The sequence below is a fragment of the Nyctibius grandis genome, chromosome 4 (assembly GCF_013368605.1).
Source record: "Nyctibius grandis isolate bNycGra1 chromosome 4, bNycGra1.pri, whole genome shotgun sequence".
Classification (NCBI taxonomy): Eukaryota; Metazoa; Chordata; class Aves; order Nyctibiiformes; family Nyctibiidae; genus Nyctibius; species Nyctibius grandis.
In genome coordinates this window covers 36,652,419-36,678,387 of record NC_090661.1, presented here as the reverse complement: position 1 = coordinate 36,678,387, position 25,969 = coordinate 36,652,419, and the positions used below count along the sequence as shown (strand labels likewise).

At 35.3% G+C, this 25,969-nt stretch overlaps 1 protein-coding gene across 2 annotated transcripts in view; it reads left to right on the top strand.

Moving 5' to 3' along the window:
* Positions 1-25,969, top strand: part of RYR3 (ryanodine receptor 3) — a 255,747-nt gene that overhangs the window by 43,959 nt on the left and 185,819 nt on the right. For both annotated transcript variants that reach the window (XM_068397601.1, XM_068397600.1), the window contains exons 2-7: positions 4,501-4,620; positions 13,437-13,544; positions 21,372-21,446; positions 22,446-22,524; positions 24,529-24,641; positions 25,089-25,188. In XM_068397601.1, the coding sequence (XP_068253702.1) occupies positions 4,501-4,620; positions 13,437-13,544; positions 21,372-21,446; positions 22,446-22,524; positions 24,529-24,641; positions 25,089-25,188 (595 nt within the window). The remainder of the gene's footprint in view (positions 1-4,500; positions 4,621-13,436; positions 13,545-21,371; positions 21,447-22,445; positions 22,525-24,528; positions 24,642-25,088; positions 25,189-25,969) is intronic.

The following is a 25,969-nucleotide window of genomic DNA, read 5'->3' as shown; positions in this document are numbered from 1 at the left end:
CATTCATAGAGAGAATCCTACTATTCCATCCCACGTCATCACCTGAAAATGGAAGGAGGGAGGAGAAAACAACTTGTGCTCCAGACTCTTTCACCAACCGCCCTAGGGCCTTGTAGTCTTTCTTCATCCCCCTCAGACTACGGGATGCAGCTTCTTCCCCACCTGTGTGGAAGATCAGCAGGGGGTAGTAGTCTGTGGCCTTCACCAGGTTGGGGAGTTTCCTGGTGATATCCCTGATTCAGGCTCCAGGCAGGCTGCAGACCTCCCTGTGATGGGGGTCAGCTCTGCATATTGGGCCCTCAGATCCCTTTAGGAAGGAGTCTCCAACCACTAAAACTCTTCTCTTCCTCCTTGTGGAGGAGGTAGCTATACGCCCGTCAGGTTTTTCTGACTGTGGTGGGACCTCTGATATAGGTTGCCTCTCCACCACATCCCCATTGGACCGGCTGTATTCCACTAGGGCTTCATATCTATTGCTCAGAGGCACCTGTGGAGGCAAGGTAGGCAAGGAGGGCACTCGCCTTTTGCCACGGCCATAGACTTGCCTCCACTCACTCCTCTCCTCTAGGTTATCGTTTTCCACCTGAGAGGGGCAGAGTACAGGGGTCCCTCGATCCTGGGAGCTCTCCGGCAGGTGCTCCCATTTTTGTTGCAGGGAAGGCAGAGCCTGGCTCCACCAGTCTATCTCCATTTCAGCCTCCCGAATGCTCCTAAGCCTTTCTACTTCGGCTTGAAGCCTTTCAACCTGGCTTTGCAGCTGTGCCGCTCGGCCAAGCAGATCATCTACTTGCTCACAGCGCACACAGCCCCCTGACACCACAGAGACAGTGTAGCATTCCCTGCAGCCCGCAACCTGCACCATTGCCTCCTTCCGTGGGAGCTCTGTCTGGGTTCCCACATCCATTTTGGTCTTCTTCCACCGCATAGATACCATTGTTCTTTCACTGAACTGGGAAATACCTGTTGGTGACACCCCTGGTTCACAGCTCCTTGGCACCTTCCTCGCCTTGTGCACTGGGAGGGAGTCAGCGCCCTCCCCAACGAGCTGCAAACAACTGCAGCCTCTCCTGCCCTGGGACACACCCAGTCACTGCAGATTCACACAGGCACTGCTGAGTCTCCCTCTCCCACTCCCTTCTGGGCAGGGACTAGTCCCTGTCCTCCAGGAGGCTCTTTATCAACGATAACAGGGGGTGGAGCGTTTAAATCGCCCGCGGTGCCTCCGCGGTGCCTCCGGCTACGCCCCCTCCTCTCCTAATTCGTTGCCGGGAACCTCCGGGTCCGGGTCCGGGGTCAGAGGGAAGCAGCTCGGGGCTGATGCTCGCGGGGGGCTCAGGGGGGGCCCAGAGCACGAAAAACCGCCCGGTTAAGCCCGCTGTCGCCCCCGCCCCCGCACTAACCTCAAGTCGCTGCCGCCGCTTTCGCTGCTGCCGCCGCTTTCGCTGCTGTCGCCGCTGTCAGCTGACAGCGTTAAATTCCTGTTTGACAGAGTGGATCTCAAGGAAGTTGTGTGGGTTTTTTTTTTCTTTTGCTTTGCTTTTGGTTATCTTAACTAACAACTCATCACTGCTCCTCTTATGAGTCTCCATGTCTCATTGGGCATGCAGGTTTCTCCTTGTCATGCTAAAAAAGGTATATTGAAGTAAGTGGATGAAATTCTGTATAAAAGAGAAGTGAAGATCAAGGTTAAAAGGCTCTGGCACCATGTGTACTTAAAAACTAAGGGAAGAAGAAAATGAGTTTACTAGGAAAAATGTTTAGAATACCAGAATTTGTGTGAGAGAAGACTCAAGAAAACAAGATACTGCTGAGACATGGTCTGCAATTTCATTGTAGGATAACAACTCCATAAAACTTACTTCTGTTAGTGTCTTCAGGCCAGAAAGGCAATTCAGACCTCAGCCAGAATGATCTTACTTCAGTAAGTACATTATAATACTGAGTCATCTTAACAGCGAATCGTTATCTTATTTGCAGATTATATAGATTCCACTAATTCCTTGTGCTCAGTCCACAAGCACCTGAATGATAAACTTTAAAACTCTGCTCCAAAACACTCTGAAATACACCATTATTGCCACTTTTTAGAAACCTTATTAAAGTTGTTCGGCCTATGTAGCAAATACATCGTTTGTTAAATGTTGTAGCACAAATGAAAGGGTACATTGGAAATTTAGGGGAGTGATGTTTAACATTGATGTTGAACGCTGCATACAGACCTTACTTAAGACATTGTCAGTGTTTGAATTTTGAGGTTACGCATTTAATGATTGATCAAGACTTTGTGACACCGGTGTAAATTCTAAAAAGAAATGCTTATTTTTTGAATTCTAGAAAATTAAAATATTCATTTCATTATGCTAGAAACTCTTGCCCTTGTATGCCTGTGGATTTAAAAAGAAAATAGTTTATTTATTTGAGTAATTCTCATTTTAAGTAAGTTTTTATGTATGTTGTCTGAAGGCATAATTTTATTTTTTAGAAAACTATGAATTACAATAGATACTATGTATATGCCTCTATGGAATGATGAATACTGTAGTAGGGAGAATAAATATGATTTCAGCTATACTTAAGTAGTTTAATGTAATCCACTGATAAGTGCAAGCTAAGTGGCAAATCGCAATTTTGTTTTAAATCTTGGTATTTATTAATTCATGTTTTAGTATTTTCTTCTTTTTAAATCTCTGAAATATGTTATCTGAAATGTTCAAAGATTGGTACAGAACCAGATGATGTCAAATATTTTAAATATCTTTATTTTAATCTTATACATGTTCTGATTTTTTCCCCCAAAATAGATAAGCTGCTTATGCCAATTTTTAAAAATTCATGAACAGTGCTTAATTGTATTATTTATATTTTGCAATTTATTACACTGAAGTTTAAAAAGCAGAAATGTTTTTACTAATGAGTTTGAAAGCTGAGAATTTCAGAGAACATTTTACAGAAATGGAAGCAGAAACAGCAAGGGAAAAAGAAAATGAGTTTGTTTAGCATTAATTAGCTGATTCTGTCTACCTCCTACTTGACTGTACATCTTAGAATTGTTTATAAAGATTTCTTGAATTCCCATTCTGTACTGTTAAAAACACTCTTGATTGTTATGTAAAGCTAGAGGAGGAAAACACTGTGTGTAACTACTGATCGGTCTGAAATATAATAGCTGTCCATTTTAGTAGTAGTAAGTAGGCAGTGAAGTGTCACCTAAAAGAAAGCCATATAATTTACACACACTTGCAAAATCACACAAGTGAAAAAATGGCTTTGGAATTCCCATTTGAAAGGGTGTGTCACTTAATTCCTTTGGTGAAAATCACTTTGTCCCTCACAGCTTTTATTTCAATTGCCAGTAGCTGTGCTGCTGTCATAGTATTGCAGTTGCATAAGGGGACTGGAAAAAGCAATGCTGCTTTTAGAACGTAATCGTTCAAGTGATCTGAGTTCAGTACTGGCGGCTGTTGTGTATCTGCTCTGACAATAATAATTGACACCAGTATAACTTCATAGCTGGATGGGGCACTGTCATATCGTATTGCTCTTGTTTTATCAGCTTCCGCCCCCTTAAAAACTTCTAAGGCAGTGTCTTTTGGTGAACAGTTACATACCTGTGTAAAAATAAGTTCTACGTGCTAGTCTGCCAGTGGTGTTTTTCTTGGTTAGTGGACAAGTTTTGGAAAGTAAAATGATTTTTAATTCTGGTGATACCTTTGACACAGTTGAACACTAAAAATAATCTGTTTTGGCTTGCTTATATCAGCTTTAGTATCACATGTTAAGAGGTGAACAAGGGCTTGGCACTTTATAAGTGTGTCTTTGGCATTGCATTATGCAACAATTTGTAAGAGAGCTTTTAGAATAATTAGGATAACTAAGCAATAGGGCTGTTTCATGTCACTTTTCCAGAGTGTTCTTATTCTTGGAATATGTCGTTTGAGGAGCAAGTTCTTATGACTTATCTGAACTGTTACTTGAAAAATGCCTCTTGGATCTTTGGTTGTACTCAGAGGCTTCTAAATTAAACGAGGACTTAAAAGTTAAGATCGTGCATTCAGAGGACTTGTATTGAGGGCTTACTGTGCTAACAAAATAGGTTTGTTTATATTTAGGTTACTGTTGTTTGCAAAATCACAGTAACAGGCTTTTACTATAAACATTAAACATGTTTTACTGAGTAAAACCGAGTAACAGTGTACTTACAGGTTTTTTATGGCACCATAGCAAGCCACTGCTAAAGCAACAGAAGGACACAACACTTGTGAAAGCCCTGGAGACCACACGTAGTCTTTGTCATTTTGATATAGTCTTGAATATAGATCTATACAAAAACATCTGTTTGCATACACATCAGAAGAATCTCTGCATATGTGCATGACAGCGGTTATAGGAGTATAATGTGTTCATTTTCAACAGATTCCGTGTTCCAGGATTTCTTAGCTTTATAGTGTGTATGTAACTTCCAAATATTTACTTTTTTTCTTGTGCCTTGTTTTGTGACAGGATGATGAAGTAGTACTTCAGTGCATTGCCAATATTCACAAAGAACAAAGGAAGTTTTGCTTGGCAGCTGAGGGACTTGGGAATCGCCTGTGCTTTTTGGAACCAACATCAGAAGCTAAAGTAAGAAGTCGATACTCTCAACTGGTGTAACTGATCAGTGAATGTTAACCTGCTTATTATCCATGAATACATTTAATTACGGTTTCTTTAATGTGATGCTAGATGCACCTTTTGTGCGCTTTTCTTTCTGTGACTGCAACATGAGATTTCTCAGAGATTCTAAATATAATGAGGCATACCTGTTAACAGTCAAAAGCCACTATTCTTTAAAATAATTCCTGTAACTGAAATACTTCATATTTTCAAGACTAAGTCTCGTGACTGTTATTAAGATTTAAGTTAACTAAAAAAACTTATTCCTATTACTGCTGTAGGTTCAAATATCTTGATATACTGGATTGATAATTTTAGAAGCATTGTCACCTGTTAGTTACTGGTGTTAAGTGTTGCTTCTGTGTTGATTAATCCCAAAGTTGAGAGTACAGGGAACAGAATTCTTAAGTAATTGGAAAGTTTTAAAGATAACAAGTGGCAAATGGGAAAAAGAAGCTAGAGAGCTGTGAATAGAAATAAAAGAAAACAGAATAGTAAGAGGAGCTTGAGAGGAGAAGGGAGAGAAGAGATAAAACTCTAGACTGTACTAAAGCAGAATGTTAAGAATAAAGGCAAATGGAGGAGGACCTCCTCCCTCTCTTCTTTGCTCTCTCTGCATCATTTTCTTTTTCTTTGTTTTGTCTTTTTTTCTTCCTGATAATTTATTTCTCCTTCTGATTTTCTTTTTAGTGGGATTTTTCTGTCTTTTCTGTTGAAATGTTGCCATGTGGTCCTATTTTTAGTGTAGGTATTATGACCATGTTACATCCGCAGTGTTTTTTCATGCAGTATGAGAGGTCCTTGTTCATCTCTAAGGTAAAAAAATTATGCTTCTTCTAAATTTGCATTTCTTTGCATTCCAAGAGTTCAGTCAGATAATTTATCTCTGGTGTACTTTACAAATCACCAATAATATTTTCACATGCTTAAGTAAAAGCAGTTAGTTTTCACATATGTATTTTCAACTATTGTCTTAAAGTCTTCAACAGTGATTGGGAATTTTTTATTAATCATCAGCTCAACTGCAATGTGATCTGTCTAGTACTGACGGTGGCCATCTCAATCTGTAAGACAGCACGTTGCTCATCTTATTATAAGAAAAGGTGGAATGGTATGCATTACTGTAGAATGCCACAGATCTACTTTACACTTTGTGTCTTAGTAGCAGATAATACTACAGAAGCTTCTGAAGTTTGTTTAAAATTAAGAGGTTCGGAAAACTTGTATGTAACTGCTTTAAAAGAGCTTACCAAGGAGCTTTCTAAACTGCTGGTCTTGACTGAGAACAGTGAAGAATTTTGCAGAGAGGCATGTAAATGCATGTTTTTGAAAAATAAGAAGTGTAGAAGGTAGACCTGGATGATTAGAGAGTACAATACTTACCAGCCACTTTTAGTGATGACGCTTGCTTTCATTTACATTTGGACAAAATTTTGGTTACGAAATAAGAAAGAGAAAACCAAAATGGCACACATCCAGTGGACTAAGTAGTAGTTATTGAATAGATGTGTTTCTAATCAAATCCTTCAGGGTTCTGTTCCCACTGCTATGCTGTTGAGCATTTTTGTTAATTAAGACATCATTTAAATTAACATATGCAATTTTTTCAGATGATAAAAACATTGGGGAACTGGCAATTGGTGAAGTCATGCCACACAGGAAGATCTGCAGTGCCTTGTATATTAATAGAAAGTAGAGGTATATTTCAGTGCTGCCAGTTTAAAGTCTAATAACTGAGCGTGTAAATATGCTTACAAAATGGGAAACTATTCTCCCCTGTAAGGAATGTGAAGGTCATAGTGGATATTACACAGTCATAAGTTTCCTGAGTGATGATGTGTTCAAGGGATCTAGCATAGTCTTTAGAGGTATAATCAAAAGAAACTTGGTAGGAGATGGGAAGTTTTTTTATTAGGTATAATCAAAAGAAACTTGGTAGGAGATGGGAAGTTTTTTTTATTACCTCTGTGGCAACGCTGCTGGAATATAGTCACGGCATCAAATTCATAAGAATATTGATAAAATGGAGATTGCTTCAGGAAGTGCTGTGAGAATCATGATTGGAGGAGGACACAGTCTGTTCGGTTTAAAAAAAGAAAAGTATGGACACTGCCCATAAGCGTCTAAAATGGGAAAGTTGATAACAGGAGTCCTTTTATTTTAGACTGCAGAACACTGTCCTCCCTGTTAAAATGGTGCTGTTTACCTGCGATGGATTCCTTATCCCTGGAAATTACTTTATAAAGCTAAGTTTCTTCTGTGTATTAAGAAGAAATTGCTTTAAAGAAGATTCAAGTCATGTTTATCAACAGAAGTCCAGAGCAGAAAATCACAGTGATACCTTCTCTTCTCCAGCTGACTACTTTACCAAAGCCAAAATCTATTTGCAGTGTATGTGACAGCTTCTTCACTCATTAAACTTTGGCTAAATATTGTTAAATCAAGAAAATAAATGCTTTTCCATTCAAGTAATTCTGGAAAAGATAACAAGATGGACAGGAAAGAAACTCAGTGTATCTGTTAATTCCAGAATGAAAAGGAGTAACTTCATGATTAATTTTTTAATCTGAGTTGTATGTAGTAAAAGTCAGAAGACAGAAGTAGCTAAAAGGAAAGGGAGGCAAGGAAAGAGAAGGCATATTTCTTAAAAAAAAAAAAAAGTTCTTAGAAATTTAGAGAGGAAAAAATGGGTTTTCTATGGTTGGCCATTAGCTGTTTTGGGAATTTTTGTCACATGTTGAAGGGAATAACAATTATGAGATACTTCCATTCAACTTTTACTATAAATCCGTAAGCAACTTGCATGTCATTTCTTTACAATTTATTATTACAAACTATTATTACAGTGTTGGTTTCCTAATAATTTGTATTATGGAGACTGAGTTTAAAATGCATTTTTTAAAAGCACTTTTGCATAAATTCAGTAGTATGAAATTATGTTCCTCCTGTCTGTATGGCTCCTTTTTGAATTATCAGAAGATGCTTGCCTAAATAATGTCTGATAAATATAAGGGGAAAAATCTAATTATCTAGAGGTGAAAAATTATATTTTTTTAATACTAAACAAGAAATAACAGAATTGTTGAATGATGTCATCTAATTATATTACCTTTTGCTGTTTTCCTTGTTTTTAAAGTGGTACTTTAAAACATTAGGTATTTCAAAGCTGATAGTCTGGTGCAGCAAGGCTAACTTCTACTGGTACGTAAGAAAAATATACCTCAAAAGTAATTCACAGAATCACAGAATCGTCTTGGTTAGAAAGGACCTTTAAGATCATTGAGTCCAACCATCAACCCAACACTACCAAGTCAACCAATAAACAATATCCCTAAATAATATCCCTAAGCACCACATCTACTCGTCTTTTAAATACCTCCAGGGATGGTGACTCCACCACTTTCCTGGGCAGCCTGTTCCAATTGCAATATGCTAGCATCTCTTTTAGTAGCAAAATTGTCAAGTAAGCTTGAATGCCTGAAGGGAATTACAACTATTTAAGATAAGATTTCTGTCCTAATGACAGAATGTAATAGTTTACAGGTCTGGTAAAAGTAAACCATGTCAATCAGTAACCTCTGCCAGATTATGTCAGTGTTTTTTACACCGGAGACCAGAAACTGTGGGCAAAGATTTGATTAGTAAGCATATCACCTACAAAAATTTAATGTTATGATAGTGCCTGGAGGAATCTGGAAGACTGAATTGCATTCAAAGTGTAATGTGGGAGCTGGGTTTTCCTATTAGCTATTTTATGGGCCTCCATTTCACCCTATGTAACCCAGCACAAACTTAGCATAATTGTATACAAAATGGTTAAAACTGCCCTACAGCTATTTGCACAGCTATTATTTTTATAATAAATAATAATTATTTCATATTGAAATAATAGTAGGCTGACAAAACAGACATAAAACTGACGAGAAACAAGTCTCAACTTCACCATAGAACTTAATCTCAGTGCTCCCTCCACTGCCACTGTGTACTTGCCTGGCTGTGTCTCTTTTACGTAGAAAGTATTTCCTTGAAATCTTTTGGTATGAAGCGCTCTTCATCAGAATGCTCTTATAAGGAAGTTTCAGCCGGCATTAACTGCATGCATTGAGTCAATCTATTATCCACCTCGGGCATGTATGTAGAAGCCTGGTATTAGAAACTTCATTACAATTTACTCTTCAGAGAATCACAGAATGTCTGAAGTTGGAAGGGGCCTCTGGAGGTCATCTTGCCCAAGCCCCTGCTCAAGCAGGGCCATTTAGAACAGGGTGCCCAGGACCATGTCCAGATGGCTTTTGAATACCTCCAAGGATGGAGACTGCACAACCTCTCTGGGAAACCTGTGCCAGTGCTCAGGCACCCTCAAGTGAAAAAGTGTTTCCTTTTGTTCAGATGGACCCTCCTGTGTTTCAGTGTGTGCCCATTGCCTCTTGTCCTGTCACTGGGCAACACTGAGAAGAGCCTGGCTCCGTTCTCTTTGCCACTTCAGGTATTTATACACATTGATCATCATCTCGTCTCTTCCTCATATGAGAGAGACTTAGGTCGCTTAATCATCCTGGTGGCCTTTTGCTGGACTCTTTCCAGTAGCTTCATACCGCTTTTGTACTGGGGAGCCCAGATCTGGTCACAGTATTCCAGGTGTGACTTTACCAATGGTTATTCTTGTGGCCTTATTTTTTGTCTTGCTGCATTTTGCTGTCTATCCTAAGAAACTATGAGTGAAAATTAGACCAGTGTGTGTTACTGTCTGGCTTAGGATGGGTAGCTCTCCTTCGCTACTGATTATTCGGTATGCACATACCTTTACAATGCTAATACGAAATTGTGAATATACTATGTTTTATCAGTAAATCGCAATGTACCTTACAGGAGAAAATTTTTCTCTGGTGTCTCCCTTTTAAATGTAAAACTAAGGCAGATGAGTGTATCTATGGTCAATTGAAGTCTGTGAAAATGGTGGTGTGTTGTTCTATTCTGTAATTTCTATAAAGTATTTTCAGCTGTTTGAGAGAGAAATCCTACGGACTGATAGATATGTAGTTTTTAAATTTATTACAAAGCATGGCCTCTTTTCACTGCTATAGGTCTTCATTTTTTCTATAACTGCTTGTGTTGCTCCTGTCTACTGTGTAGCTTGTATCTGTTTCTTCATGTCACCTCTCCTGTCAGCTTTGACCTATTGATACACTTTACTTCCTCTTTCCTCTTCCTCCAGAAATCAGTTTAGATGAAAACAAAGTCATTTGACCTGGACTCTGATTCATTTCTGTGAGAAAATAGAGTTATTTTAAGACTCAAGTTTTTTGCATATCTGTTGAACATTTCCAGTTCAGTAGCCTGTCTTATTTATCTGAACACCTCATTCAGAAAAATGAGGTATATTCAGTGTTATGAGTGTCTTGATGGAAAACTGGTAACTCTATATGAAAGACCTGTTTGGAAATAGTCTCAGAAATAAACATTTTCTTCTTATAAAAAGTGCAGCTGTCAGGGTAGAACTGGTAATTGTTTCTTCAGATTTACTTTGCAAATTTGTGTAGGTTTCCTATATCAAATTTGTCTTTTTGTTTATCCTCCTGTATGTTTGGACAAGATTGTGCAGAGGTGTGGTGGAAGAACTCCCAAAAACTCTCACTGACTTTGAAGAACTATTTATTCCAAATCCTTGCTTTCTTTTGTCATATACATCAGTCTACTTGTTCTGCTACACAAATTCACTTACAGTAATGCTTCCTTGGCATATCTTTAAACGCCTGTAAAATAAAAAAAAAAAGCATAGATTAGCAGATGGTCAAGATTTTCTTAAATCCTTTTTAGCTGTGTAATTATTAAGAGTGTAAAATGGTCTGCCAACAGAGGTTGTTGAATATCAAACTTATGAAACGGTATCATTTGCAAAAAGACCAGAAAACAAATGAGCCTTGACAGATTCAATAATTAATCTTTTTTTTTCTTTTTTTTTTAAAAAAAAAAGAAGCAATCTAGACTAATTAAGGAGGTCTGTTGCTACTTAGGTCATGTACCATCCACATAAATTACCTTTCACTGGTATTTCTCAGGTCAGTGGAATTTAAAAAAGAATTTGTTGCCATCCAACTGCAGAAATGGGGTATGTGATAGCATGCATGTGTTAGCTTATTGCGTAACACTGCAAGTTTGAAAGAGTGGTTAGCTGCTCAAAGTCATGGGGGGAAAAATCATGAATTTCGTAGTTCTCACTGTCAATATTCCTAAAGAAAGCTGAATGCTCTATAGGCTGTGAAAAATAGTAAGTGAAAATTTAATTAACCTAACATGTATATTTTATACAAACTGTGACTAGGAGTACATTGTTTTAGAGTGTGTCTTTCATGAATATATCACTAAAGTAAGGGCTGCAACAATTTTCAAATCAAAATGCAGCCTATGTGGCACAAGACCAGTGGCTAGTGAAACAGGTGCGAGTTGTTTTGTTCAGTTGGTAGGTGTTGGATCATACTGATTATGCCATATTCAGTTTGGAGTGGAATTAAGTGCCAGAGGTAGTCTGATGCTGATTAAAACTATATTACCAGCTATGTTATTTTTTCCCAGTTGTAAAAATTGTAAAATTCCAATTTAGTTTCTGAATTGAAGTTTCATGTTAAAAATAGAAAGACATTATAAGGATTGTTGTACTTCAAGGACAGCGTGGTTTAATACATACTCAAAATGTTTTAATAAAATGAATGCTGCATAATCTGAAAGCTGCCCCAGCATGACAACAGAGAAATATCTGGGTTTTTTGCTTTTTTTTTTTTGTGTATGCTTTGATTTTTTTTTTTAAATAATGATGTAGCTTATTTGCCTTCTAGGTGCAACCTGGTCTAGTGGAAAGGTGTCCCTGCCTGTGGCAGGGGAGCTGGAACGAGATGATCTTTAAAGTCCCTTCCAACCCAAACCGTTCTGTGATTCTATGAATTAAAGGCAGGAAAGTAATGGGTGAAGTATTACTCAGGTTTTGTTTACCGGTCTGGTTCATTGGGAAGTAGAGACTACTTAATGTTGTATAGAATTTTATGTTCATAGCAATAAAATATTCTAGATAAGTCTTTCCAGACTTTGCTAAAAAATATGACACAAAATCTAACCTAGTTTCATTTGTAATTAATTTCACTGAGAAATGACACTATCTTTCTGTGTCTGGTTATATGAGAGGCCTTCAATGTGACCTGTTAAAGAGCAGACTTCCAGTTACAACGTGTACACATGTGTGCATGTATATGGATGCTACATACACACATGCACACACACACATACATATATAGTATGAGTTTATATAACAGAGTATGTTATATGTGTGTGTATATGTACAGAGATGCAGTTAATGAATGCTAAAAAAAAATAGTACCCCATAGTGGACATGAGTAATGACAAGTATTAAGTTGTTTAAGTTGTTCATGTTGCAGTTAAGGAAATTATGAACTACTTACCATTTACAATTATTTAGTCATGTAAGAAAGATGCAAGAGTTCACTTTACTTCAATAATATATGTAACAATTATATTTCTCTAATGTATGCAATTTCAACGTCAAGTCTTTGGCCTAAAAGTCTTTTCCAAAATGTGTTTGAAAACACAAAAAAAACCCCAACCTAGAGTCTATAGTAGAGATCAAAAGGTGGGAATTCCAAGACTGTACTTGATTAGCTTGCTATAAAGACTTCAGCAAGTTTAGAAATATCTTAATTGTATCATTTCCCTTTTCACCACCTTAAAAGAGCATTATCAAGAATTTTATTCCCTCCTGTCAGACTGATTTAAAAAAGAAAAAGGAGTGTATATCCACTTCAAAGCTCATTCATAGCCATGATCTATATCATAAATCACAGAATACTGAATCACTGAGGTTGGAAAGGACCTGTGGAGATCATCAAGTCCAACCCCTCTTCTCAGAGCAGGTTCAGCCAGACCAGATTGCTCAGGACACTGTCCAGACAGGGTCTGAATATCTCCAAGGACCGAGACTCCGCATTCTCTCTGGGCAACCTGTTCCAGTGCTTACCACGCTTATATAAAAAAAGTTTTTTTCCTTATGTTTAACTAGAATTTCCTGTATTTCAATTTGTGTCAATTTCCTCTTGTCCTTTCACTGGGTACCACTGCATAGAGTCTGGCTCTGTCTTCTTTGTACTTTCCTGTCATGTATTTTATATATGTTGATGATTCCCCTTGAGACTTTTTTTCTTGGACACATCAATGCCAATAAATGGAAAAAAATAGTCTGGTGTTCTTGAAGTGAATATAAGTTTCATGTTTCAAAACCAGCAGACATATTGATCCAACAGTTGAGATGATCTCCTAAAATAATTCATATTATTATATCATAAGATTCTGAATCTTTGCCATTTAGTGACAGCTATAACTATGTTCAGACCATCAATCTTATATGTCAAATAAGATCATACAGCTTCTCTTCTGTTTTGTCAATGATGTTAGAGAACAAATACAATGTTCATTGTGTAATTCTAAAAGACAGGAAAGCAAAGATATGTAGACAAAAACTTTTCGCTTTTGAACCTGAAGATGTTTTGTTGTCTTACGAGGAATACAGCTCTAGGAAAAGTAAAGTTACTGCACTGACAAGTTACGAAGAATGGATTTACACTATTTTCATGCAGGGAAGTAGCACGTGTCTCAAAAACAAATGAGTAAACATTAAGTATGGATTTAAAAATTAAAATACATGTGCGTTCCAACACTTTTCATCCTGTTTCACCTGCTCTGCTGATCTGTTCTTACACTGTTTTAATTTATTTTTACAGTATGTTCCTCCGGACCTTTGCATCTGTAATTTTGTCCTTGAACAGTCCCTGTCTGTCAGAGCCCTTCAAGAAATGCTGGCCAACACAAGGGATAATGCTGGTGAAGGGGTAAGTTAATTGACATAAAAGAATATTAAATTTCTGAATATAGATTGTTCCCATGTCTTTCCTTGCTCCAGGATTTTCTCATGTCATAGCAGATTCTTCAGTTTTCCTGTTTCCCTGGGATATTATTGCTCCACTACTATAATCATATTCATTTCTCTTTAGCATTGAGAAGCAGGTGCAGTTAGTATTTTGAAATATTTACAAAACCCAGAAACATCATCTTCAGAGATCATTTATTACCGTCAGTCCAGAACTGGATACTGAAAAAGGAAGAAGAGAACCCTTGGACTGAGTCTGGCTTTTGTGAACCTGAGGAGAGTATATGAGATAGGTTTTGTCTGAAACATAAATCATTGCCATAAAAGCATTATTGTATTATATTGCTATTTATGGGGAAAGCAAAATAATTTTCGCATCAAGTAAATATTCTATCTCATTTCACTGAACTGAGAAAGTATTTCAGATATTTACATTTAATTTGATTTATCCTCACATGAAATTAACAGCTAGAAATTGAAGTCCTATCAATGAAAAAAAGTGACAAATTTCAATCTATTTTAGTTCAGATATAAAAATACAGTCTTTTTTTTGTAGTTGAGTAAATAAACTATTCCAGTATAATTTCAAGTTATTTAATTGGCGGTAACAAGCAAGAACTGTTGGATAGAAATAGTTATTTCAAAATTCTCTTCTTTGGGTTTCTTAATCTTGTACTGTATTAGCATAAGCATACTTACTGGAATGCATACAGTATAGTGTAAAGTAACTTTGCAGTAAAGTGAAATGTTGCAACTATGCTTGCATTTCATATTACTAAAGTTTCAATTGAATTATCACTTCAAATCTAAGATATACTAAGAATGACTGAAAGAGGACTTCCACACTGGAGCAATCAGGATGCCAAAACCCCGCCATGCACTTTATTATATATTATTTATTATTGGCAAAGTTAGTTAAGAACTGTGTTTTTCATAGAACTTCTAAGCTATTTGTATGGCAAAAGGTGATGATGTCATGAGTAAAAATTAATCCTAATCCAAACCTCAGATACAGATTTGCCTGTGTTTTCAATGATCTGCATGAACTATCATCATTTTTTGATGATCAGCTGAACCTCATTGCTAGTTGTTGAGATGAGACAAACTTACTTTTCATCTATGCACTAATACTTCTGGAAGTTTTAGAAGTTATACTTGCTGCTGTAGCTGTGAATTGCTTGCAAGTAGGTAATTGAGGTAAATTGTCTAGTTCTATATACTTAGGTAGAGCTTGTGCTTCTCTGAAAGTATATGAAATTGACCTATGGTCTCCACTTATTTGGTCACTGCTCTGTTATCTTCATGCATATAAGTTTGAGGAATTTAAAATAAAACGTGACATCACCTTTATTGTTTTCTTCTATTCAGTGAACAACTGAAATCTGAAAAAAACTGGAAATGCAACTTCTTAATGTATGGGGTGAAGTATTGTTAACAAATTAATATTAAATAAGACTACAATGTTTATTTGTTATGACAGATTCCATAACTGCTTTCTGGCACCATGAAAACCACAAAACTTGTGTAAATAAAAATCTTCTGCATTTCACTCTCACTTAGAGTTAAATTTGGTAGTAGTCTGATGTATGTCTCTTAAAGTTGACTAAACTCTTGAATTGTTGCATGCAACCTCAGTGCATTGATGTTTACTTATTTTGTGAGACTACATGGCAACTAATTATGATGCAAATAATCTGCAGAGCTAGATAGTCTGTTACTTTTCATTTTTATTTTATGTAGAACCAGAAAACTCTTATTTTCTTTGAGTTGTAGTTTTCCTTGTATTGTACTTACAGAGTTAAGACTCTGTCACATTAAGTAAAAGGAAAAATGGATGTCCGAGGAAGAAAATAAACATAAAAATACAAGTAATCTCAGTATTATCTAAAGAAATTTACTTAAAGATAACATTTCACTATAATATATTTTTTTTGGTCAAATATGAATTTATGCTGAATTTGTTTCATGGTGAGAGATTTCTTTTGATTTCTTTCTGTGATTCATATACTGTGCATGGTGCAGTTTTAGTGTTTTCTTCCTTTTTTAGTACAATCTTAGAAAATAAAATAGAATAATATGTGGGAGGAGGGGAATTTTGTGATTTAAGTAAATATCCTAGAAGGGAGAATCAAAAGGGTGTTTTATTTACTTGAGGCTATTTTTTTTGAATGTCATATCCATCTATGCAGAAATGATACATTCAAAATGCATATTATTTTTCTAAAGATGAAAATGGCTGTAGAATAATTTTTTCATATTTTTTCTCTTAAATTATAAATTGCCATTCATTCTGCAGTCTCTTCATTGTTGTGCAACAATTCACCATTTTAAAACACTTTTCAGTTTTATCTATTTGCAAATCAAATGCATCAAAGCACTCCTTAAGCATTCGTTACCCAACAAAGAGTCTTGCTTTTCACAGGAAATCTAAGTGTTACTCTAGCTGTGGCTGGCTGTGCAATGATTGCTTATTGAAACTTTTAATAGACTGTATGCTCTAGGTAATAAGGAAGGAAAAAAAAAAGTGTTTGAAAACATTTTTTTCAAGAAGATAAAAGTAAAGGTGGCCAAATATATATCTTAATTTATAAAATTTTCATTTGAAATCAAACAATTTGCCGAAGCTTTATATCATCCCAAAGAAACTAACACTAATCATGGAACTTGTTTGGTTTTTTTAAAAAAAATAGTTAATTGCTGCAAGCATTCAAGGTGAGCTGTGGAGTCTCTTATTTCTGAAGGAAGAAATTTCACTTTGCAAGATGACTTCTTAATTATATAAAATTCCAAAGTTCTTTTTAGAATGCTTCTGGATTAAAACTCCTCATGATTTCATGCAGATCAGCAAATATTAAATCACTCAAAATTAGGATTTGTTTTTATCTGAATAACACAGCTGCAGAAGTTAAATTTTAAAAAATGAAGAGAAGGTTGCTATTTAAGAATGGTTGACAAGAAAGAGTGAAACTACAGTTTTATGCTTTCACAATTTTGCAATGCCATCTTCAGTGCCTACCTTTCATTCTATTGAAGAATATTCATTTTTTTTTTCTCTGTAAGCTTGCTTCTGTTGTACTTTATGTGTGGAAATCATATCAGTTCAATTAGGACAGGTAGCACCAAGGTATGTAAACCATATTCATATAGAAATGTATGTATGCACACATAGAGGGAGCATTATTACTGTCTGTTTTATGCTCTTTTAATCCTCTAAATTAGGGGCAGTTCAGCAGGCTAAAATCATGAGATTCATTTTGTGTTATAATCAATGGATAGTGGCCACAAGTCTATAGGAGTGCAGTTTAGGATAAACTACAGAAAGTTTCTTAAAATGCCCTAAGGTATTGTATATATTGTGAACACTGTTTGCATAGTATACATGATGTAATAAAGTTGAGAGAATTTTTGCAGATTTATACATTTAATACTCAAAACTTCAGTGATAGTAGTCCAGTAGACCTCCATCAGGTTGTTGTTTCAAATGCATGAAACTAATAATTTTATTATTTTATTTACTATTTAAAAAATTTCTTTCATAGTACAGTATTAAAATTAAACTATACTAGTAAATGATACAGCAGCATAAATAGCAATATAGAGTAACTTTGTATATTGAGGAGTTCTTGAATACATATCAGGAATTAACTCTTCTGTACCAAATTGGGAAAGCATCTAAATAGTGTATAGACTAAATGATATAACCATGAAATTATTGGATACAAATTTTGGCCTTTACCATAATAAACAGTTATTATTATACTCTATAAATCAAAATCCCTTAAATATTTTCTATCTTTTTTATATCTTACAAATTAAGAGAGAAATATGGTAGTGAAATATCAAATATGGATTCTATTTCAAAAATATGTCAGCTTGAAAAGAGAAAGGGAATTGATGTCTTCTGATCACTCATTATTTTAATTCTGTATTCATTTGTCATTCTCGTAGCCATCTTTTTTGTTTAGATTGCATGGGGATGAGATGTGCTATAGAAAGACTGTGTATTTTAGGTACTCAGAGTTCAGTATTTCAGTTAACATTTTCTCATCACATGCTGCTATTTGATTCACAGGTGTTAAATTCTTCCTTCATTTTTACTTTTGAGAAGTAGAAGAGCGTCTATTTATCTCTGTAACTTAGTGTCAGGATAACCACAACATATTGGCTTGTTCTGCACTCCAGATCTTTAACTGGTCGATGTCATGGCACAGCTCAGGGAAGCTGGAGTTCTGATCTGTCACCTCTGATCTTGCAATGTCAGCCTTTGCATACAAATTTTCAGACCTCATTGTTATTGACCTCTTGTTTTCCACTGTTTTGTCCAGTTTCAAGTGTAATTTTTGTTTTTTGCAGTTACATTGCTTTCTAGAAAATGGAACTCTTGATGAAAAAAAACATTTGCTTAGGGAAAGTAAGATTGGTTTAAACACTTGTAAATAAGACTCCTAAGCAATACCACAGTTTTTAGTGTTTCCAAAATATTTAACCAAAAACTTAGCCAAAAGTTTTAAACTGAGATTACTAGTAATATATGAATATTTATGTTTGGATTTGCAGTAGAGGACTAATAATCTCTTCAATAAAAATGATCATACTGTTGCTTTGCAGGCAGTGGACAATAAAAAGAAACTGTTGTCTGTTGTGCCATATTTATTTCGAAACTACCTTGTGCTGCATTTATTTTGAAGCTGGGTACCATCCATTGGGGAAATTGTAGTAGGAGCACAGCAGTTCATGTAAATGTCAAGGGTGAAATCAAAAATGAAAGCCTGAACAATAATGCAAGAAACTTTCTTTCTGGACCACAAGGATTTGTTACATTCAGAGAAGGTGGACTCTTAATTAGGTTCTGTCAAGATGTTGGTAAAATGGATGGGTTATTTTTTAAGTTAACAATTAACTGATTCTGTTTTGAGATGTGTCATAACTACCAATCAAGTTAAATATTTTGTATTATGAGGCACTATCTTTAGCACCCATGAAGGGCAAATTGATATGGTAATAAGTAATTTCTAAACTAGATTTCAGAAAAAGCTATTTTTGAGTTGAATAATACAAAGTGCTGTCTTTTAATAGTTGTTAGGGAAAAATGTACATGTAGGGAAAAATGACAGCATGAAATGTAGGAATGCACATCTTAAAATGTTCATTTACATTCTGTTCTCAATGCAAAGGCATTGCTAAGAATAGAATTTGGCCTCATATAATTAACATTAATCTTTTATTGGTGCCACCAGTATATCATTCCCTTGAGTCGTTTGGTTTCCATATTAAATTTAGTTTAGAATAGAGTTCTGGTGTTAGTTTCAGATTTTTCTAGAGGAAGAACATAGCTTACTTGATTTGGGGGTTTTGTTGTGTTTTTTTTTTTTTTCTTTAATGAGTCAGCCTTAAAATTACAAGTGATTCCCTTAAAAACTTTCAGTAAAAAAATAGCATGAGGTGTTTTATTGCTTGTTCTTAGTATTCAGATATTTGTTACAAACTGACTACATGTAATTTTCTTCTGACAATCTGTCTGTAATTGCAGTTGATTTTACTGTTAAGGCTTTCCTTGTTGATTAAAAAAAAAGTTGTAATTTATGAAAGAAGTATTACATACTGTTACCTGATGTTTTTCTGGTTTTCTTCCCCAAGCAGTGATAAGTTCCTGCAGGATATATTATTGAAACCATTTTTTATGGATGACATATTTTGGAGGATCTCTTGGAATTTTTTTATTTATTGTTTCTGATCAGCCTTTTATAATGATATCTAAAAGTATACTATGTTCTCTGAATGACCAGCGATAACTGTCTTATATTTGTCTCAATTTTTTTCCAATAACCTAACACATTTTCTATATGGGTCCAAGAATCATTATCCAGGAGTTTGGTTTTTTTTTTAGTTTGCTCCTGAGAGTGCTGAGAAATTTTACATAATTATATGGATCATATCATGAAAAAGATTACACATAGTGTCCATATAATTCTGAGAAATTTCTCAATACAATTTACTGCATCAAATTACATAAGACTGGCTACTATCTGTTAACATTACATTCCAGAGTAACCAGGTCCCAAATCCCTATTTGTAATGTCTTTGTTATTAGCTAGAAAAATAGAAGTAGGATTTTTATTTTATTGCAGTTGTAATAAAAGATCTCTGCTGAATTGCTTTTAGATTTTTATTCCTTCTGTTTGGACAAACAACATTTCATTTTCAATCCTTTGAAATTAGTATTAAGTATTCTATATGTCGAGCTATAAAATGTAGTAGTTTCCTCAGCTTGATGTCTTCTGAGTTGGGGTTCTGTAGAACACAAGTTGTACATAGGTTGTAAACCTATTGACCTAGTTGGTAATTTAACTAATGTATTGTTCATAGAATGCAAAATCACTTGCCTACCCATGTATAACTGTTACTTGAGTTCCTGGAACTACCTTTAATTATCTTGGTCCTTTCCACATGAATCCAAGGAAAAGAACTGACCTTAAAGGCAGTCCTTTCTAGCAACATGTAACGTACTAGAGACAATACCTGTCCTAAAGTTATATTTTGGGGAATCATCTTTCGTGTTTAATGATTGCCTAAATATACATGAAACAAGAAGACCATAAAGTAAACACTTTTAAATGGAAAAAAAGCTTTCTGTGTGTGTGAGAACAGTTTCAAGCAGTTACATGAGAGGTTAGATATTCTTAAATCAGCAATTTCTAACTTGTTATCAGGATCCTGATGTTAGACCTTTTATTAATTACTCAAGACTTACCAGGTGCAAATGTTATGATCTGGACTGAGAGAAAAAAATGAAGTATAATGTTGCCCACCATAGTATAATTAGTATTAATGTTAATCACGATACCCATAATTCTACAAAATTTTGAGATCACTTTCCTAAAAAAGTGCTTCATACAATCTGGGGTCGAGGATCTGCAAAAAAAAAAAATCTTAGTTTCAGTGGAAAGCACCACAATAAATCAAGAATTTAATTTTTTTGGTCATATTATTTTATTTAAGTTTGAATAGGCTTGTTATTTATAAATAACTAGGAAATAAGATGGTAGATGCAGAAAAAGGCTGAGAAAGGCAGACTTGAAAACCTGTAAAGCTTGTTATCTGTTGCTCCATAGGTAACTTTCTTGTTAAGATTCTTCCTTTGGAATTTATTTTCTTCTGGTCACCAAAAGGAGCTCAAAACATGTGTGTTAAATTCTCTAAAGGAAGCGTATGAAAAATCCAGTTTTGCCTCTCCCTGATCTTGTCATAAGTTTCCATATTCAAAATTAATAACTGTGCTTGGTTGAAATTATAGATGCAGTTGCTTTAATGAATCTGGTAAATGCTTAAGATAACATTAATCCTAGCAAGTAGATATCCTTCGTATGTGCTTAAAGTATTCTGGGCAATAGGTGTGTTTTTCCTCTTTCAGATTTCAGTTTGTGTATGTGTATATATACTTTTTTTTTTTTTTTAATGCCTCTGGGAAGTTTATAAGAAAGGTAAGTAGTACCTTATTTAATTTAAAACATCTTTTTTTGAAGATGCTGTGTTTTTACTTAATTCTAATAAAAATTAGATCACAATAAGAGTCTTTGACCAAGAACAACATTTGTTCCCTTGGCAGATATTTGGCTGTTGCTGTAGCTACTTCATTATTATGACTTTTGCCCAGCATACACATTTCATAATTTGCTTGAATATTTGCACTTATTACTTGAACTGTAGTAGCTCTTCATGTTGTTACATACTTCTGATCATAGTCCATGCAATGCAGTGGAGTTCTGACCTTCTCTGTCATGTTCTGTAGGCAGCTCAAGGGGGTGGTCACAGAACCCTGCTGTATGGCCATGCTATACTACTTCGACATTCGTTTAGTGAAATGGTAAGTGAAAGAGCACTTGCACAGAATGAGTAACATGAAACTCAAATAAATGTCTTTTTATCAAAATAAAAAATATATAGATTTGGAAGAATGTTCTAAGTTCTCTTCCGTGCTAGATAAAAAAATTTGAATAGCTTATGGTGTCTCAAAACAATGGAAGTGGCCCTTATATTTTAAATTCAGATTCTTCAATCCGTTTTACTCTGAAATGTAGCTGAAAAGCTCCTTTAGCCGTGGGTTGTTTCTGTGTCCTTAAGGAATTTGTTTTAATGATAATTCCATTAGCAAGTTGCTGCTATCAGAAATGAATTTGTTGTGATATGTGTTATTTTTCCCATCATATTTTATAAGATAAGGTGTTCCTTTCAACATCCCATAGTTACCAGAGACTATGCCCACGAACTTGCTGTCTTCAGCCTACCCTGTATAAATTTTGTTTCACTACATTTTACAACTGGAAAATTTTAACTGTTCTGAATCTTTGACTTACTAGGGCCCATGAAAGTATACCTAATAGGAGGCTGAAGAAATGAGAAGTCAAGAAAACATCTTTCCTCCCTTTTCCTGTATTAGAAGACTCTACATTAGTCTTTAAATTCTGTTACTTATGTTTATGAACCATACAAATTGTAGTTGCCTTGATATACCAGAGTTGCAAGTACGATTACTGCCTTTTGGCATGTTTGCTGTGTTGTCATTAAGCAAACTTATTACAGTAATGCTGTAATAAGATGTTTGCCAGTTCATATCCGGTGAACTACGTGAAACTTTGGAAGGTAGGAGCTAAATTGCAAAGAGAAATATGTACTGAATTGGAAAAGGTTTTTGATGTTTTAAAGTCAGGAAGAGCTTGTAGTCAAATAACATCATGCTTAACTAATTTTAAAAAATGAAGCCAGGTTGGTAGTAAGATGGAGTAACATGAATAATGTATTAATTTGGCATATGTGTTAATGGGTACTGTTCATTTTTGTTTTCAATACCTTCACTGTTTTGCAGTATTTGACATGTTTAACATCATCAAGATCCCAGACGGATAAACTTGCATTTGATGTGGGACTACGAGAAAATGCAGCAGGTATGACAAGTTAATTTTGAAGGAAAATGTCACACGTTCCTAGTTTTAGAAGAGGCATTGAGATTAATGGCACTGTAAGCTTATGAATGTCAAGTTTATGTATTTATTAGAAAAAAGATGACTGAAAGTAAATGATGACTGACAATACTGATGACTTTCAGTAAATTAACTGACTTTGTGCAAGAATGTGAGAGTGCCTTGCAATTAAACTGGATTACCACAACTGCAATAACACTGATGATAATGGTCAAAGTAAAAAATTTCCGTGGAATAAAATAAATTTGATGCATTTGTTTTCTATTTGTATGGTTTGGTGCTTTCAATAGAATTAGAGTACAGAAAAGCCATGTATCGGTGCACTCACAATATACATTGTAACCATGTGACAAAAGAAGTATGCAACTTGTAATACAGGAAAGCAGAAAAAAATGTAATGAGTACATTGCTAAAAGAGCTGAAGGAAAATAAAAGCATAAAATGGACCAAAATAATAATGAGACATAGTGGAAGAGATAAGACACAAACAAGAAATGACGAGAAAGCTTTAAAATCTAATTAATAGATTTCTGGGAGTGCTGCCAGTAACAGTGCTGCTGACAGAAATATAGTAAAAAAAAATTGTGCTACCATGAAATCACACATAAATTATGAGGTGGCACTGGGAGCTATGTTAAATGAATTTAAAAGCAGCTCAGCCATGAAGAGTCACAAATAGGTTTATGTGCTGCTGTATACATAGTGTTAATGGTTACTGAAAGTGATGAATACTTATCAGAAAGTAACAGGTGACCCTGTAGTACCCAGGCCCAGACATATACCTTGAAGGGAAAATCTAAGTACCTGTATACACACCTCATTAATGTGAAGCTTCAAATAAAGAAATGCCAGTTGTATTGATATAAACCTGTGTTTTCTATTGTTTTTTCATTATTTTGAAAATAAACTAAAATCAAAATAGACTAGTTGATGATTACTGAACACCATAATATCACTTCCCTTTACCTTACTCCCCCACCCATTAAACTGTCCTATTGAATCAATTTCAGCTGCAGGAAATATTCCTCACCTATCAGGTATTGAGTGAAAAGCCACTGGATATTTAAATTTTTTCTCTTCTAAAGATTTAGAACTTCATACTTTTACTTTTAAGGTTGTAACTTTTATTTATTGTCTTCTTTGTGAGTAGTTTCATAACCTTTAAATTTTGTTTTAAGGAGGTTTTACATGAAACTCCTTAGTTGATCAAACAGATTTTTGTGCTTTGTCTTATGCTACCAATTTTGCCTTTGTGTAGTTTTCTCCCACCTTGCTTTGCCCAGTGAGAAACCTGTATTGAACTAATTTTCTTCAGGGTCTTAGCTAAATCCTGAAGGGTGTGAAATTGTGGAATGAATTAGGTAATCTTCTGAGAATCAGGATCAGGGGTAGGGGGATGGGGGTGTTTGCAAATTTATCTGGAAACTTAAACATTTAATGTGTAGGAGATGTTCTACGTTGTCACCCTTAGCCTGCTCCCAGAACTGATGCTTCTAGTGTAGCAATATTGTAAAGTTATGGGGTATTTGTTTCAAAATTCTGTATCCTACAACATAAATGTAGCTTAGTGTGGAAATTATACAGAAGATTGTGAATTAAATATGAACATTAAGAAAAAGACACAAAAGGTGATAATTAAGGCTGAGGTAGCTGTCAGCAATTTACTGGCAGTGAGAGCCTTGAAGGGAGGGCAGTTCTGAGCAGTGTTTTCTAAGTGGTTAGTTGCTTTAAAAAAACATGAAAAGAGAAATATCAGCTGCGGTGATGACAAAGATTGGTTGACAAAATGTTTCAAGGAAAAAGAAAAAAATTCAGATGTATTGAAAAGAGGAATGAGGCGGTTTTATATGGTGAGTGTCTTATAAGACACATCTTTATTATGTTATTTCAATGTTGTATAAAGATATCCTTAAATTTCTTGGGAGTTGTCTGTTTTGTATACCCTTGATAAGTATCTCTGTCTTTTAGGTGAGGCATGCTGGTGGACAATACACCCTGCTTCTAAACAAAGGTCAGAAGGAGAAAAAGTTCGAATAGGTGATGATCTTATCCTGGTCAGTGTGTCCTCTGAAAGATACCTGGTATGTTTGTTAGTTTAGCAAGTGGACATATGGTGGGAAAATACAAAGTGCTGTGAGGAGTTGGGCAAAATGGTTGGGATTCTTATGAATGAAATTTTTTCTAAACTAGGAAATAATGCCTGGTTGTGATGCACTTTTTTTTTTCCCCAGTGAAAGGTTCCCCCCGGACGAGAACAAGTCTTTTTGCATGCCTTTATCCCGAGGTGTACTTTAGCATTCTCCATCTGGGAAAGTTTTAATTTCTGTAATTGTGGAAGATTCCTAAGCTGCAGTTAAGAGTCTGCTGATTATATTTAGAAACATTTTAAAAGCAAATGACTACTAATTTTTGAAGAATATTTGTATATTTTCTTTATTATGCATTTCTATTTTGTTGAGAAACTAATATACTAAATATTTTTAAGTGCATAAATTTCACTGTTTCCTGTCACCGTCCTCTTATTTCAGCATCTGTCCATGTCAAATGGAAGTATTCAGGTGGATGCCTCCTTTATGCAGACGCTATGGAATGTACATCCTACATGCTCAGGAAGCAATATTACAGAAGGTTTGTCATTTTATTAATTTAGAAATGTATATACTTTAGATGACTTTGTATTGCTTTTCATAAAGAGTGAAAATGAAAAAAAAAAAAACCACCCTCAGAACATCAGACCAAAGAGCTTAATGAAAATAAAGAAAATGAGCATAGGAGAGAAGAATAACAGAAGGGAAAACGGGGAAATATGGAAACATCAGCTAGATTAACTGAAAAAATGCCAAGTAAGTGCTGTAACTTTAGAATAGCAGAGCATAGAAAGCTGCATAAGAAATGAAGACTCAGAGAGCAACAGATGAGTTTATTGTCTTCAGTTTAATTTTGGGGAGTGGGAGCTGCAGAATAACTAAAGCCAGTAAACTTACATTTTGTATGGGATTCTCAATCACCCTGTAACAGAGATAACAGAAGAGAGATAAAAATACATGCAAAATGGAAAGCAGATTTCTCATAGTTCCTATTTCAGTCTCTTAGTTGGGTTTTTTAAGGATATTTGCTTAATATCCTTTCTGGATCCCACAGCCATGCTTCCTTATTGTCTCTCTGTCATAGTCAATGAAAATGAGCTCTAAACACATCCTCTTAATCAGCCTTAAATCCCACACCACAGGGTGAGGATTTCTTTCTAAGTACTTGACTGTGCTTTACAACCATGTTTGAGAAGCATCACCTTATTCTGTTTGAGAAATGTCTTGTTCTGTAATTAAAGGCTCATCCACTCAATATCGCTCCTTGTTTCAATGCCATACTCTGTCATTAACACTGTCATAACGAACATTGTGCTTACCTC